Source organism: Pholcus phalangioides, unplaced genomic scaffold (genome assembly GCF_987345545.1).
Source record: "Pholcus phalangioides strain wild (caught in Gottingen) unplaced genomic scaffold, Ppha-v1.0 ptg000004l_1, whole genome shotgun sequence".
Taxonomy (NCBI): Eukaryota; Metazoa; Arthropoda; class Arachnida; order Araneae; family Pholcidae; genus Pholcus; species Pholcus phalangioides.
Window position 1 is genome coordinate 48,483,160 of NW_028301597.1, and position 14,810 is coordinate 48,497,969.

The following is a 14,810-nucleotide window of genomic DNA, read 5'->3' on the forward strand; positions in this document are numbered from 1 at the left end:
TTGTCGAAGGCAAGTAGAGTTGCCAACTATCATTAAAATTGCTGAAAAATCGCCAATGGCGTGAAGTAGGGAGCTTCCACAAGACGTAATGGGTAAAAATTTACGTAATTCACCAAACCAAACGTATATGTTAGACAAATATGTTTACATGACTAAAATTAACTATGATATAAATTATATTATGATAATTGTGACTAAGTCATGAAAAAAATATCTTAATTCTTGATTTTAAAAGTTGCATTCAGTAAAAATTAGCGAGAAAAAACGGGAAATTTCATAAAAATATAACGTCCAAAATTACGGAAATGTCCGTAAAATACATGCCATATGGTCACACTATACATCCAAGTATCTGGTCCGCGAGCGACAGAAATACCGCATACCTGGCCTGTGGACTGGTAGCGTGTACGGGGGGGGGGGGGGGCGCTCGTGTATCGGCAAAGTTATTTCATGAACCACCCTGTGTAAAATAAAATGGCTTAGCCTTCGCTACTTGTTAATTCGACGAGGGTCTCTTTACTATTTGCCGCTTCCGGGAAGCTTCTTAAAGAATAAAAGGCGAGCCTCACTTAATAGGGTGCAAGTGGATCACTTGACTCTTCCTCGACGACATCCACAAACGGATTCATCAACCTCTGTTATGGCATGGCATCCTGTTTCACACGCCAATCACATGCGATTTTCTTTTCTCCTTGAGTTTGAATGGCTGCAATCACTGAGAGAAACATCTTTTAAGAAAGTTGTACTTATGTGTGTCGAGGACTGCGGGGGAAAAAATAGACTCGGCGAAAGCCGAATGGGGGGTGTTTCGTGCCCCGTGCAAATCATATCAACATGGTATTACACGGTTGGAAGGTTTTGGTCCTTGCTAAGAAGCCATAGAAGTAGGCTAGACCAGTGTTCTTCAACATTTTCACGTCTGCAGATTTGTAGAAGTAGTTGAACTATTTCGCAGAACGGTGAAAATGTCGGAAATAAATTTTCGTTCGGGAAAAAAATATATATGTATACAGCCGAATCCCGTTATAACGAACTCCAAGAGACCGGAGAAATCACTTCGTTATAACGAAATTTCGTTATATAATGGAATTCCAGGTTTTTTCCCGCATTGTTCTTATGTAAACTATCTGGGTGAGATTAGAAAAGTGTTAGCTGAAAAGAGATGTTCGGTAGAACGAGATAACGGTATTCGTTGAAACGGGATTTGACTGTATATATTTTACGGACAGGGGCGTAAAATACATGAGTAGGAGAAATAATTTGCAGACTGCCAAAAAATGAATAAAATAAAACAAGTAGAAGAAAATTTTCAGACCGGCAAAGTCCACGGTTGAGGCATGCGTGGATATAAGGAGGGGGCGGTGGGGGCGGTCGCCCTTCCCAAGAGCCAAAACAAAAGTTGAAAAATTTATCTGTCCCATAAAATACGAGACGATTCAACGAACCTAAACAATAAATTGCCCCTCCCAACACATCGTCATGGATTCACGCCTGCTTCGGCGTTTTTCGTAGCTGAAGATGTCAGACTCTTCGCTCCATTCGATGTTGAATATGTCTCTGCCTCGGCTTTATTCACAGCTGGTGGTGTTTGCCTCGTCTACATTCGCAGCTGGAGATGCCCGCCTCTACTTCATTCACTGCTGAAGATGTCCACCTCCGCCTCATTTGTAGCTGGAGATGTTTGCCTCGGCTGCATATCGCCTCGGTTTTATTTGCAGCTGATGGTGTCTGCCTCAGCTCATGTGTGGATCTAGAGGGGGCAATCGCTCCTCCCAAGAGCCAAAAAAAATGAAGGAAAAATTTATCTGTCCCGTAAAATACGGGACGATTAAGCGAACCTAACTAATAAATCGCCCAAGATCCGCACCTGCGTTGAGGCAATTACCGGAATCTGACTGTATTCATGGCTGGAAAAAAGGTGCCTGTCCACCTGTGACACTGTAAAGCAATGGCGTACACTTCTGTAATGAATATTTCCATGGTTTCCCTCAATTGCGTGAGTCTTGTCTCGATTTTAATATTTGATTTTTATTTTTGCCATCTTCACTTGGACACGTCTACGACCTCGTGTTTGCAGACTCGAATGGTAACTTAGTGTCAGCGGTACTTGGCTTGTTGTGTGAGTGTGTGCGAGTAGTAGTTTTATTCTTCCTTTTGCGACAGCTTCGTTTTCGGAATGTGCCGCCGGTGTGATGTCAGTACTGTCCAGCGGCCGGTTGGTGGGAACCTTCGACTTCATCGAGCCAAGATGCCGGACTCGGGGGAAATTCGGGGAATCCGAGGTTGTTTCTGTTGGCTCCGGTCGAATTGGAACTGCTTATGTCAGCCGGTACTCCCAGTAACCTGGGCGTAGGCTGTAACGGCGGCGGAGGTACTTGTCCGTTCTGCGTCGGGACGTGGTGGTATGGAGTGACCATGGAATCGCCGTAGTACGGTTGAGGGTAAGGGCTGTGGTTGCCAGCCAGGTAAGGCGGTGTACCCGGTCCTGGGTACGGGTGGCCCGAGCCGATGAACGCCATGCCGTTCGGGGGCGGTGGCGGAGATGGACGCATCGACGAATCTTCGCCCATGAGTGAACTTCCCATCGGCGTGCCGTAAGGTTCCCTCAAGTCATCATCTGAAATACAAACAAAAACATGTCTCCTATTAAATAATGGGGGGAAAAAATCCAACAACAGAAGTAAAAACAAGTACAGGGTGTCCCATAAATTCATAAAAATTGAAGAAACTGGTATATTTAATTGCGGTTTGCGAAACAGGTATTCTCACGGAAGAGGATTTTTTTGACACGGAAAAAAAAATTTACTTCAAAATTTTGTCAATAGAGGGTGCTGCACGAAAACAAATCAGCAGAAACATTGTTTTCACCCTTTTTATGATACCATTTGTTTTTGTATAATTTTCTAATAACTTAGGACGTTTTTTCTAGTGTTGGTGAATTTCCTAAACGGATCTAATTTGGACATGTTGGAGGGAGGAACACGTAACAAATATTAAGGAACAGAAGTTAGAAAGAGAGAAGAGACTTGTCATGTGAATTATTTGGTTGTTGATGATGGCCACAACAAAAGTGATCATAATATGGTCATCCATCCATCCCCTTTTTTGCCCTGCCTCCCTCTAGTTTCAAGGACATATCTATTACATCCATTGTAAATTATGGCTTATTTCATTTTTCTCGTAGTGTTGACAAGTGTTACCGCGGATTATCGTACCCAGTGATCCATCCCAGACAATCCGGATCGCAGCGGAGGGTCTAATTACTCTTAATTCTGGTTCGAGTCGTTACATCCGTTTCGCTGTCAAGACATGACAAATGACAACGGATAAATAAATGGGCGACGTTTTCACGGAATCAGTCGATGACTTGAAAAGCTGTTGATTGTACAGTAAAAAAAAATAGGACCACATGGATTGATCATTATCCTCCGAATTGGAATTGACACCACGGGTCGTCTTCATTCGTGAATTACAGTCAGGAATCTAATCGGTCATGGTGTTTTTTTTAGGGAAGTCAATTGTGCAGTAAAACCCCTCTCTTAAGGACACAATCGGGACAAAGAAATTCGTCGGTAAAAGTGGGGTGACCAAAATAGGTTAGGTGGTTTAAATAGGTTAGGTTTAAATAGTATAGAAGGTAACCAGGGGTTTGAAATGCATACAAGGCGGAAATTGTTATTTGGCCGCAAAAGAGCGTTGACCGCATCTGAGGAGTGTCCGTTAAGGAGGGGGGAGGGGTTATGATAAGTAATATGTGAATACATAGGGAAATGTCTACATTATAGATTATGTCGCGTTTATGAAGTTCTTTTGATGAAGAAGTAGAGTGATTGAAAATATTGAGAGGCTACTACTACTGAACCAAATATCCACCTCGTCCATATTCCTCTGTGAAATGAATTGGTGCATGTTGGAATGTGTGTGTATTGAACCTGACATGAAGTCTGTTTCTGTGCAATGCTTGTTGTGTGTAGTGCTTCCATCTGCCATCAATGTTTCTAACTATGAGTGAAGTGTAATGATTGAATGATTGTATCGTTGTAGGCCTGTTGCTGTCTGTGGCAAGACTTTTTAGCGGTATATTGAGTGGCTATAATTGAAAATACTATTGGCTTACAAACATCGGGAAGAGGGAGGGTGGGGGGAGGGTTGAAAAATATTGTGGAGGGTACACCGGTACTCGCTATAATTTAAAATGCTCCTGTAGTTGAAAAATCATTCTGTATGGTACAGCAAGGATGGCTGTGCCACAATCATGAAAATGTTACGAGTATTCAAATAATATAACAAATCAACTAAAATTATTCTTCCTACAAAACGAACCCGAAATTATTCTTGCACTGGGTCCAGCGTTTGGAAATAGTGACCCTGAGCCTGGTTACCCACTCTGCACCATTACGACGCGCGAGATGGACACTTCGTCCTAACTTGTGACTCTGTTGATGGCACCCTCCGCAGGATTCAAAGCTAAAAACCATGTGAGTAGTTTGAAATTTCATAATAAAGGGGGGTCGCGCTTCAGAAAGTTTGTGAACCACTGCCATAGAGAATAATGAACCTTGCTTATAACGTCGATGAAAAGGAACTAACTCGGATATAACGACAAGTTTTTCGTCACTTAATGTTTTCATTTCACAATGACGTTTCCCCAAGAAATTCCCAAGATTAGGGCTGATCACGTAGAAAGAATGTTCGTCTGTTGTTCAATCTATACGTAACATTAGAAAAAAGATATATTTGCATGTTCGATGTCCCGACTTGCTCGCTAACATGACCATGTACACAACATGTCTGTATTTTGCCCTTCCCGACTATTTTTTATAACATTGTCCCGTTTTTTTTTTCTTTTCAATGAAGCTTGTTTTAATTCTCAAAATTTACTAGAATCAGGAATGAAGATAATTTGCATAATTTATAAAAATTATGTTATATTGAATATCAATATAAATATATTCATCTCACATATTTGCCAAGTTTCAATTTTTTTTCCCGTGAAATACAATTTAGCAGACTTGTAAGAATTTTTTTTTCTCGGCAAGGGTTATTTGTGAGGGGGCCGTTTAAGTATTACGTCGTCAGCATATTTTTAGCCATTTTTGACACCTTCCCCACCTCCGTTAGCAAAATTTCGTTAGCTCTGCCTGCCCCTCACCTCCTAGCGCATATTGGGATCAGAGACGTACGCGGAGGGGGCACCCCCCAGGTGATCAAAAATTTATTTTTTTTATGCAAAAAACACTTTAAAAAATTAAAAATTCGGAAGAAAATACCTTTATATGCTATTACAATCAATTTCTGTTATGGTAGTTGGAGGCTGAGAACTAAAAATTTCTTTTTAAGAAATTCATTGTGACCCACACCCTCTAAGCCATATTTTTAAACCCATGGCTCTCGGACCCAATGTGGCCCTTCGGGTTATCTGATGTGGCCCGCCACCTCAAACCTAATTTTGTAAAAAGGAACTAAGCGGTACATTTACAGATCACTTGAGTGACCCATGGCACAATTCCAGATCATTTAAGTGACCCGCGACACAGCTCCAGAATACTTAAGCTGTCCGTGGCGCATTTAGATATCTCTTGAGTCACATGTAGCACAGTTTTAGAGCACTTAAGCGGGCCTCCAGTGCAGTTCTACATCATTCAATTTACCCGCGGCACATTCCCAGATTACTTAAGTGACCCGCGACAATAATTACGGATCACTTGAGTAACTCGCGGCACAGTTCCGGAGCACTTAAATGGCCCGAGACACATTTTTAGAGCATTGAGCTGACACATTTGAGCACTTGAAGATCCACGGAACATTTAGAGATCACTAGAGTGGCTCTGTAGAGGACTTATTAATAGGGAGAATGTTAGTTCGGTACCCACAAACTAGGGAATAGTTTTCCTCATTTTTGCCATTAAGAATTTTTAATATTTTTATAGAAGATGGTTGATGACGTAAGCATCATTCAAAACCCCTGGTCATCAAAAGTCACCAAACTCAAAACTCCCTCCGCCCATAGATGCTGACGTAATACTTTAATGACCCCCTAAACAATATTTGGTATTGATTATCTCAATTTGTCGATGAAATATTAGTAACCTTAATCATAAAGAAATAAAAACTTCACGCAAAGAACTTGATTCTCTCTGATTATATCTTTCGTCAACCTCGGCTACAAGGACAAAATTCCGTGGAATCTTCAATCCCGTTATAACTGAGTTTGACTGTACAGTTTTTTTTTTCTGTTTCTTTTTGTGAATGCTTCTCGTGAGCAAATCGCTGATGAGAAGAGGGAAGCGCAAGAGCAAACAGGGTGGAAAAAGAAGCCTGCCAGAGGACACAGAATCAACAGAGAAGCCATACATGTATCCTACGCGGTAGGGAGAGAATAACAACTAAAAAAAGGGACAACATTTTTGTTTTGCGCCCAACGAAGAAGAGGATAAAAACTCACTGCAGCGATGAAAAGGAAGCCCCCGAGATGCAGAAACACGTCCGATTCTTTGGAAGGACACGTGGCCGAACTAACACTAAATTGCATTTTTTTATAAAAGAGAAAAGCCACTAGAAAAAAATATATGATACTAACTGTTACAAGCGGCTTCGCTCGCGTGGATGTGGTAATCTGAAAATTACTCGGCGATGATTCCTCCATATAACATTTGAAGGCCTCGTGAACTCTCTTGAGGGCTGAATTTTCAGAAATCACCCTCTTAGTGGGTATCTTCATCATAAAATATAATACTGACCGAATTTCATATTTATAGCTTCGGTGGTTTCAGCTCAGCCATGATTGCCCATGATTTGGACTGCCTTATGACTCAAACCTCTTGGTGGCTGAATTTCGAAAAATCTCTTCTTTGTGAGTTTCTACTTCATAAAATAGAAATACTGCCCAAATGCATTTACAGCTTCAGTGGTTTCGGCTCGGTGAGATTCCTCTATGTAACCATTGAACCCCTCTTATGATCCCCTTAAGGGTCGAATTTCAAAAAATCCCTTCTTATTTAGTCTTTACGTCATGAAATAAAACTCCTGACCAAATTTCATAAATAAAGCTTCAGCGGTTTCGGTTCGACGATGATGAATCAGTCATTGCGTGTTATTTTATACAGGATGATTCAAAACTCAACGTACAAACTTTTAAAGGAGGTAGGAAACACAAATCACATAGGAATGTATGACCGGAAACCCCAACCTGATCAGCTGGAGGCTTAAGGAAGATGCAGAAATGACAAGCCAATAATGGGTGGGAAAAACTCTTTATTTAGCGATACTTTTACACGAGGACAGTACGTGTACACATTAAGTTTCACAACAAATGCTCAAAGTTCTTACCATCCACAGTTATGCACGCAATGAACTTTTTCTCCAGCCATTATTAGCAAGTCATTTCTGCATCTTCGTTTATCCTTCAGCTGATCCAGGTTGGGGTTCCCGGTCATACATTCCTATGCGATTCTGTTTTGTTTTTGTGTTTTCCACCTCCTTTAAAAGTTTGTACGTTGAGTTTTCAATCATTCTGTATGCATAGATAAAGTATAGTACAGTAGCCATCGTTGTCTTTGTTTTTGGTTTGAAACAAACTAAGAATCACGTTTGGCTCAGCCATTTTGATTCTTATAAACGGTTGATTCTTATATCCGTAAATTTTTTTGCTGTTACTCTTTCAGTTACCACTGGGGTATGCGGGGGGGGGGAGCATAAAGACAAGATTATGATGTTTTTAAAGTGGAAATCGGAAAAAACCTTATCAATTTCTTCTAAAATTTCTTAAAATTTTATAATTTGTTTAAACATCTGTAGAATATCGTTGTCTTCAGACATCGTTCGTTGCCAATGTAGACTGACTAAAATGTTATACAGCAATTGCACTACTACCGTATTTTATTGTCCTGACCTCCCACAAGGGTGGGGCTGATAGTGGCTCCAGCCCATTGACTAGGGAGAGAGAGAGCGATGATTCTCATCATTTTTTTTCACGTTATAAATGCACTATGGGGAGGCCCATGAAACTGGAGACCCACCAAAGCATCCTAGGGGCTCTGCTCCAGGACATGTGGGGAAGGGGGCATGACTACAGAATGTAGTACTGTAAGCTTATGAATGCCCAAACAGTGACCTAGAGAGCATGCAAGCATGTGAATAACCAAAAGAATGACCTAGAACATGAGTAAATGTGTAAATGATCAAAAGAGTGACCTGTAAACCAAGGAAACATGTGAGTGAGCGACCGAAAGAGTGTTCTAGAGCGTGTGCAAGTATGTGAATGATTAGAAGAGTGACTTTTTTTGGAGAGTATGTGAATGACTAGAAGAGTGACTTTTTTTGGACAGTATGTGAATGACTAGAAGAGTGACTTTTTTTGGAGAGTATGTGAATGACTAGAAGAGTGACTTTTTTTGGAGAGTATGTGAATGACTAGAAGAGTGACTTTTTTTTGGAGAGTATGTGAATGAATAAAAGAGTGACTTAGGGAGTGTGTGAGCATGGGAAAAATCTAGAGTGTGTGTGAGCATGGGAATGACCTAGAAAGCAAGGCACCAGGTAAGTGAGCGACCAAAAGAGTCACTTAGAACAGTGTTCTTCAACCACTGTTCGGCGGATCGGTGCCGGTCCATGGAAGCCCGCGAAACGTCTCGCTCAATTCAGGTAGCCGATACATAATTTTAGATGATTTAAATAAATAAAATACATGCTGTGCTTATTAGAAAGTACGCAAATTATTTTCTCCTACTTATGTATTTTTGCTGGTCAACCGCGCAAGCCTGTATGAATGGACACAGGAGTGACTAGAGTGTGTGTATGTGTGTGAGCATGAGAGTGACCAAAAGAATGACTTTCAGGCACAGTTCTGTTAATGGAGAGGGGAAGACAAGCGGATGAAAGTCAGGGCGGTGAATTCTAGGAATGAGCGGTCAAAAAAATTAGACTAGAATGGGAGAAGGGAGGCAAAATTCGAGCATCCCACGGGCGATAAAACCATAAACCCACCACTGGCGATGTCCTAATAGCCCGAAAGTTGACTCACTGGTGTCCCGAATGGTAGGTGCAAAAAAAGAGAAGCGTACTTACCTCTGTAGTCTTTGTGCGACCTTAGCTCGACATCGAGCGAGTCGTTGCTGCGGTCGCCGCCCCTCTCGATGCTGCTCTCGGGTGAGGTCGGTGGTCCTCCACCAGGGTTAACTTGTTTGAGATGACCGTTACGGAAGTAGTCACCCCACCGACTCTTGCCCGCGTCTTTCTTGAGCCTCTTCTCCTTCGCCCTGCGGTTCTGGAACCACACCTGGACGACCCTCATGTCGAGTCCCGTGTCTTGACTCAGCTGTTCTCGAACGTGCCTGGCTGGTTTCGGACTGTTGTTGTACGCCGTCTTTAGCGTCTCTAGCTGTTTGGCAGTGATGGTGGTTCGTGGTCGTTTTGTTGTACCCTCTGCTCTGAAACATAGGCCACATTTGGCTGTTAGTACCCGCTCGCTCCACATTTATTACATTCCACATAAGTCCTCAATTCACATTTAGCACCATGGCCTGAGTATTATGCAGGGTGGACACCAAAACACTGTATGGTTTGGAAAAGTCGTAGCTTGTTAATTTTCAATCTCTTTTATTTTCCTTTTTTACAGGTATCCCTAGCAAGGTAATCTTTGGTATCCCTTGCTAAGTTTTTTACAGGTATCCCTAGCAAAGTAATCTTTGGTATCCCTCGCTAAGTTTTTCACTGGTATACCCCTAGCATCCCTTGGAGATTAAAATGACTACGTATATGTCCGGCAAAGAATAAAATTTTTCTCTTAAAAAAAAGAGTAAAATATTCCAGTGAAGGATCAGTTATTGAAACTCGGAAAAAATACCGGTCATATATTAATGTCAGAGTATTTCCAAGCGATAACATGATACGGAACCTAATCGTCCGGTTTGAAAGAACCGGACAGAGTGCAGGGCACTTCATTGGTTTGAAAACGTGTCGCGGGCCACGTAAGTGATCTGGAACAGCAACCGTTAGTCAGTTACGTGATCTGTTAATGTGCCGGGGGTTACTTAAGTGATGTTAGTGGCCCACTTAAATGATGTGAAACTGCACTGAGGATCAGTCGATTGATCTGTAAATGTGCTACGGGCCTCTTAAGTGATCTAAGACTGTGCTGCGGGTTCACTCTAGTGGTCTGTAAATATGCCTCGGGTAATTTAAGTGATCTAGAAATGTGCCGCAGGTAATTTGATTTATCTGTAAAAACGGGTTACTGTACGGGTTACTTGAGTGATCACAGCTTCCACCGTAGTGTTAGTGCGCACGGTGCACTTAAAATGTTTCCGGTATATTCTCTGAGTTTCAATGACTGATCTTTCATCGGATTAGGAAAAACCCAGAGCTTTACTCGTTGCTGGACATCATACGTGGCCATTTTAGTTTTCAAAGGACTATATAATACAATATAACTTGTAAAAACAAAAAAAATATTGAAAACTAGCTATAATACCCGGCGCTGCCCGGGTTTTCTTCAATGAAGCTTTTTTGGATCACGTGATATCTTACTTTTTCTTTGAGGCACATAAAAACCGTGTCTACGTTAACCAATATATGGCGACTTATTGCGCGACTCATGAAAGAAACAAATCTAGATTCAAAGAAACGTAGAAATGATTTTTTTCAACCTTTTTTAAGGGGTGCTAGGTATTTCGCCCCCCCCCCCCTGAACTTCAAGTTATCCATCTCAACCTGTTTCTGCTTCCAAAAATGCTTAATGTGTACATGCTAATATTAAATGCTAATGTACTTTACGGGCCCACAATTTTGAACCAACCTAAACTATATGAATTGATGCACTTGAAATATTAAAAGACAATACGGAGACATTAATTTTCATGCTTGAGAAGATATAAATAAAAAGTTGAAATCAATGTTATAGCAGGGGTATCCAACTCAAAAGTAGGTCCGGATAATTACTTCATATTTAATCTCCTGGGCTTCGTATATCTCTAAGCGAACTCAATATTTCATAAACCGAGAATTCAATACAATTTTTAAAATTATTGAAGTGGAGGAAAACCCCACTACAATTTCCGCATTCTTACGGTAAAATCGGCAATTTTAACACTGATTTCAATGGGGATAATCATTTTCCTGACCCTCAAAGTGATGCTGATGATGATTCTGACGTCCATTCAGAAAGCCTCATTACTGGGAGGATTGAAAAAGTGGCAAACAATTATAAAGGCATATTGAATATTGAAGGACCGGACACACCCCGCTTTCCATCTCAAGGAGATATCGAAGCGTTCCCGAAAGATGGGTGCATCCGGAATTTTATTAAATGTGTATATATGTATATATATATCTATATAAATTATAAAGGCATATACAAATTATACATGTCTGAAACGCATTGCTAGGGAACCACGGTAACTAAAATAAACATTCCGAAAGTGATTGTTGAGGTCCAGAAACCATTTTTGCCCGATAGTTTTTTGCCCATTCGGGGCATTTGTCCTGCTCTGACAAAATTTTAAAGTAGCCTATCGTTCAAGTCGGGTCCCATTTGGTATATATGCAAAACTTGGTGGCGATCGATCTAAAATTGTAGATTTTTATAGAGAAAATACACACACACAGTCACACACAGAAAATCAATTTTATAGATGAAAAGTTATGACTTTCTCAAACTCTTCAGTCTTTAAGTGGCCACCCTGTATCATGTGTTGTCATTTTGGATTGCTCTTACCGCGGGATTTTGCCGCCTCGTAGTCGGCCTTGCAGACGAGTTTGTTGTCTTCCATGAGGTAGTATTCGTCTCCCGTGTTGAGCTGCCTCTTGCACAGGATGCACGCGAAGCAGTGCAAGTGGTAGACGTTGTCCTGCGCCCTCCGGACCACTTGCGTCGGGGGGATCCCTTGCTCGCAACCGGCGCACTTCGTTCCGAAACGCCTGCAAAACACGAGAGTCGACATGAAAAACCAATTGAAATAAAAAAAAATACAATACGTACTCCGAGAGAAGAAATCATGCGCAAAAAATGCGGAACTTATTTCATAAACATCTTTGAGGAGTTTCTTCAATAAAAAACGTGGGTCTTCTATGAATCTCGCAATAATACACTAGTATCTCGATGAGTCAGTTTTCCACAGTTTTGAGATCGTTTGAATTTTTACTACCGAATATCTCTGACGTTTCCTGTGCAACAACCTAATACAGTGCAATCCCCACACACAAGCCGGTCTCCTATTTGAAAATGTCTTTCCGCAGAGAGTACGCAGACGCCTTCAGCATGATATTTACATAACATGAGTATGATAGTAAACACTTATGTTTACCATCATATTTTTTTTTGAAGGAGGGGGGGGGGGTGATAAATAAATCTCCTGTGCATTTAAAGCGGGAGCACTAGCACATTTGAAAGGATAAGCAAGAACCCCTACCCCTTCCGCGCACATTTGAAGGGGATAAGTAAGGCAACTAGCATATTTGAAGGAACAAACAATACCACTAGCACATTTGAAGAGATGAGCAAGACCCCCCCCCCCTCACGATTTTGAAGAGATAAGCTGGACCACTCCTCTCCTCCACGTGTGTGCATTTAAAGGAACAAGCAACACAACTAGCACATTTGAAGGAACAAGCAGCACAACTAGCACATTTGAAGGAACAAGCAACACAACTAGCACATTTGAAGGAACAAGCAACACAACTAGCACATTTGAAGGAACAAGCAAGACCCCTTAGTGGTTCTCAAACTTTTGTCACTCGCGGCTCCCTTGCACAATTCATGGCTCACCTGCGGTTCCCCACAGAGTAGTTTAGAATATATTTTCACTTATAAAAGAACCACTTCAAAGCATAAAGAGGCACATGAATCAATATCTTTAGCTCGCTAACAAAAGTTGGCGATGCCCTAGGAGCCGCGAAGCACTCTTTGAGAAACACGGCCTTACGTGCATTGGAAGAAATAAACACGACCCTTTTCTCGAATTTAAGAGCATAAGTAAGAACCCCCCCCCCTCCCCCCCGTGCATTCGAAGAGATAACCACCAGGCCCCAAGAACCCCATAACCAAGACCCCAGCAGGCATTTAAAGAGATAGGTAAGAACCCCCTGAGCGCATTTAAAGGGATAGGTAAGAACCCCCTGAGCGCATTTAAAGGGATAGGTAAGAACCCCCTGAGCGCATTTAAAAGGGATAAGCGAATCTCCTACATATTTCAAGAGGGTACGCAAGCTTCCTATGCAGAAGCTAGTGTGCGAACCTAAACACTACTTAGCGTGGATCCAGAGGAGGGCGATTGGGGGGGGGGTATCACCCCTCCAAGAGCCGAATAATACGGAAGAAAAGTTGTCTGCCCCGTGAAATGCAGGATGATCAGATGCAGCTATACGCATTACATCACCTTAGATATGCCTGACTCCGCTTTATTCTCAGCTGGAAATGTCTGCTTCCGTTCTTTCACAGCTGATGATGCCTGCCTTTACTCCATTGGAACTTGAAGTTTTCTGCCTCTGCTCCATCCACAGCTGAAGGTCACTGCCTCCTCACCATTCCTAACTGAAGATATCTGCCTACGCCAAGGTGCTGGTCCAGAGGGTGAACGATGGGAACGACCGCTCCTCCCAATAGCCGAATAATATGGGAAAATGTATGTAAAATACGGGACGATCAAACGATCGTCAAAATCACACAATTCACCCCTCCCGTCACTTCGTCCCGGATCCTACACATAGGACAATCTACACGTGCCATAACTATCACTCACGGTAGGCACTGATTGACATAAATCAATCCAAAATATTAATGACACAAATTACAATTATATACAACCATTTTTTTCCTTTCCTACACATGAAAAACCGATACCAATTTTTTCTCCCCCAAACTCATGACAGAAACAAATGAACTCTTTGTGATTAATCTTTAATTAATCAGGCGCGAGAGAAAACTCACGTCGCTATATGTTGAAGCTAATCTCATTTTTTCTTGGCCAATTTAACGTCTGAGGACTAGATTGGATCTTACGCATGGCAAAAAATATAATTCAGTCACGGAAATGACCTTAAAAAACAAAGGATTCTCTCTATGCTAAAATTATTATTATCTTCGTTGTGTTTCTTGCAAGAAAATAAAAAATAATCAAAAATTTCTCGGGGAATCGCAAATTTGATGAAACACCTCTAACATAACAAGGAAAAATAAATATGTTTTTCGATTAATTTCCTAATTTTCGAGTTTCGATTATTTCTTTCTTAATTCTCGGGATGAAGAAGCGTCTTGAAGATTATCATCCGGAAATAAATAATAAGTGTTGAGTGTAATTAAATTTCTTTTTTGTTCGTCACCTTTATATTAAAGGGATAAAGAGGGGGAAAAAATTCTTATCCGGATTTATTTTGGAATAAATGAGCGATGAAATTGGAAAAATCCAAAAACATTCGAATATTTCATTTACTTATTTTCTCTTATTCATTAGATATTATTAGTATTTTGTTTTCTATTCTTATAGAAAATATTCGCTTTGTTTTACGAAACGTGTCCGAAAAGAATTAAAAATTTATGATCAAAAGGATGGAATTTCACCCGTGATATCGACGCGCGCGTGGAATACGGGGTGGACGAAAAGTCCTAGATCAGAGGTCTTCAACCTTTCTATGGCCGCGAGCACCGCCAGTATCCATCATCAAAAGAAGAGCACCTTTACGGCAAGTTAGATATACGTATGCCTGAAATCAATGTGATTTTAATCTTTCAATGCAATTTGTACAAGGTGTTTAATTAGGGGCGTTGATCAATTGCTCGCGAGCACGAAATCGGGCATGAGAATCGAGCACTCCTG

The 14,810-nt window shown here is 41.2% G+C and overlaps 1 protein-coding gene across 2 annotated transcripts in view; it reads right to left on the reverse strand.

Annotated features, from left to right (window-relative positions):
- Nucleotides 1-1,592: 1,592 nt before the first annotated feature.
- Nucleotides 1,593-14,810, reverse strand: part of LOC149087768 (LIM/homeobox protein Lhx3-like) — a 103,676-nt gene continuing 90,458 nt past the window's right edge. For both annotated transcript variants that reach the window (XM_089231674.1, XM_089231673.1), the window contains exons 3-5: nucleotides 11,714-11,916; nucleotides 9,067-9,423; nucleotides 1,593-2,617 (exon numbers count right to left, since the gene is read on the reverse strand). In XM_089231674.1, the coding sequence (XP_089087800.1) occupies nucleotides 2,196-2,617; nucleotides 9,067-9,423; nucleotides 11,714-11,916 (982 nt within the window). In that variant the 3' untranslated portion in view covers nucleotides 1,593-2,195. The remainder of the gene's footprint in view (nucleotides 2,618-9,066; nucleotides 9,424-11,713; nucleotides 11,917-14,810) is intronic.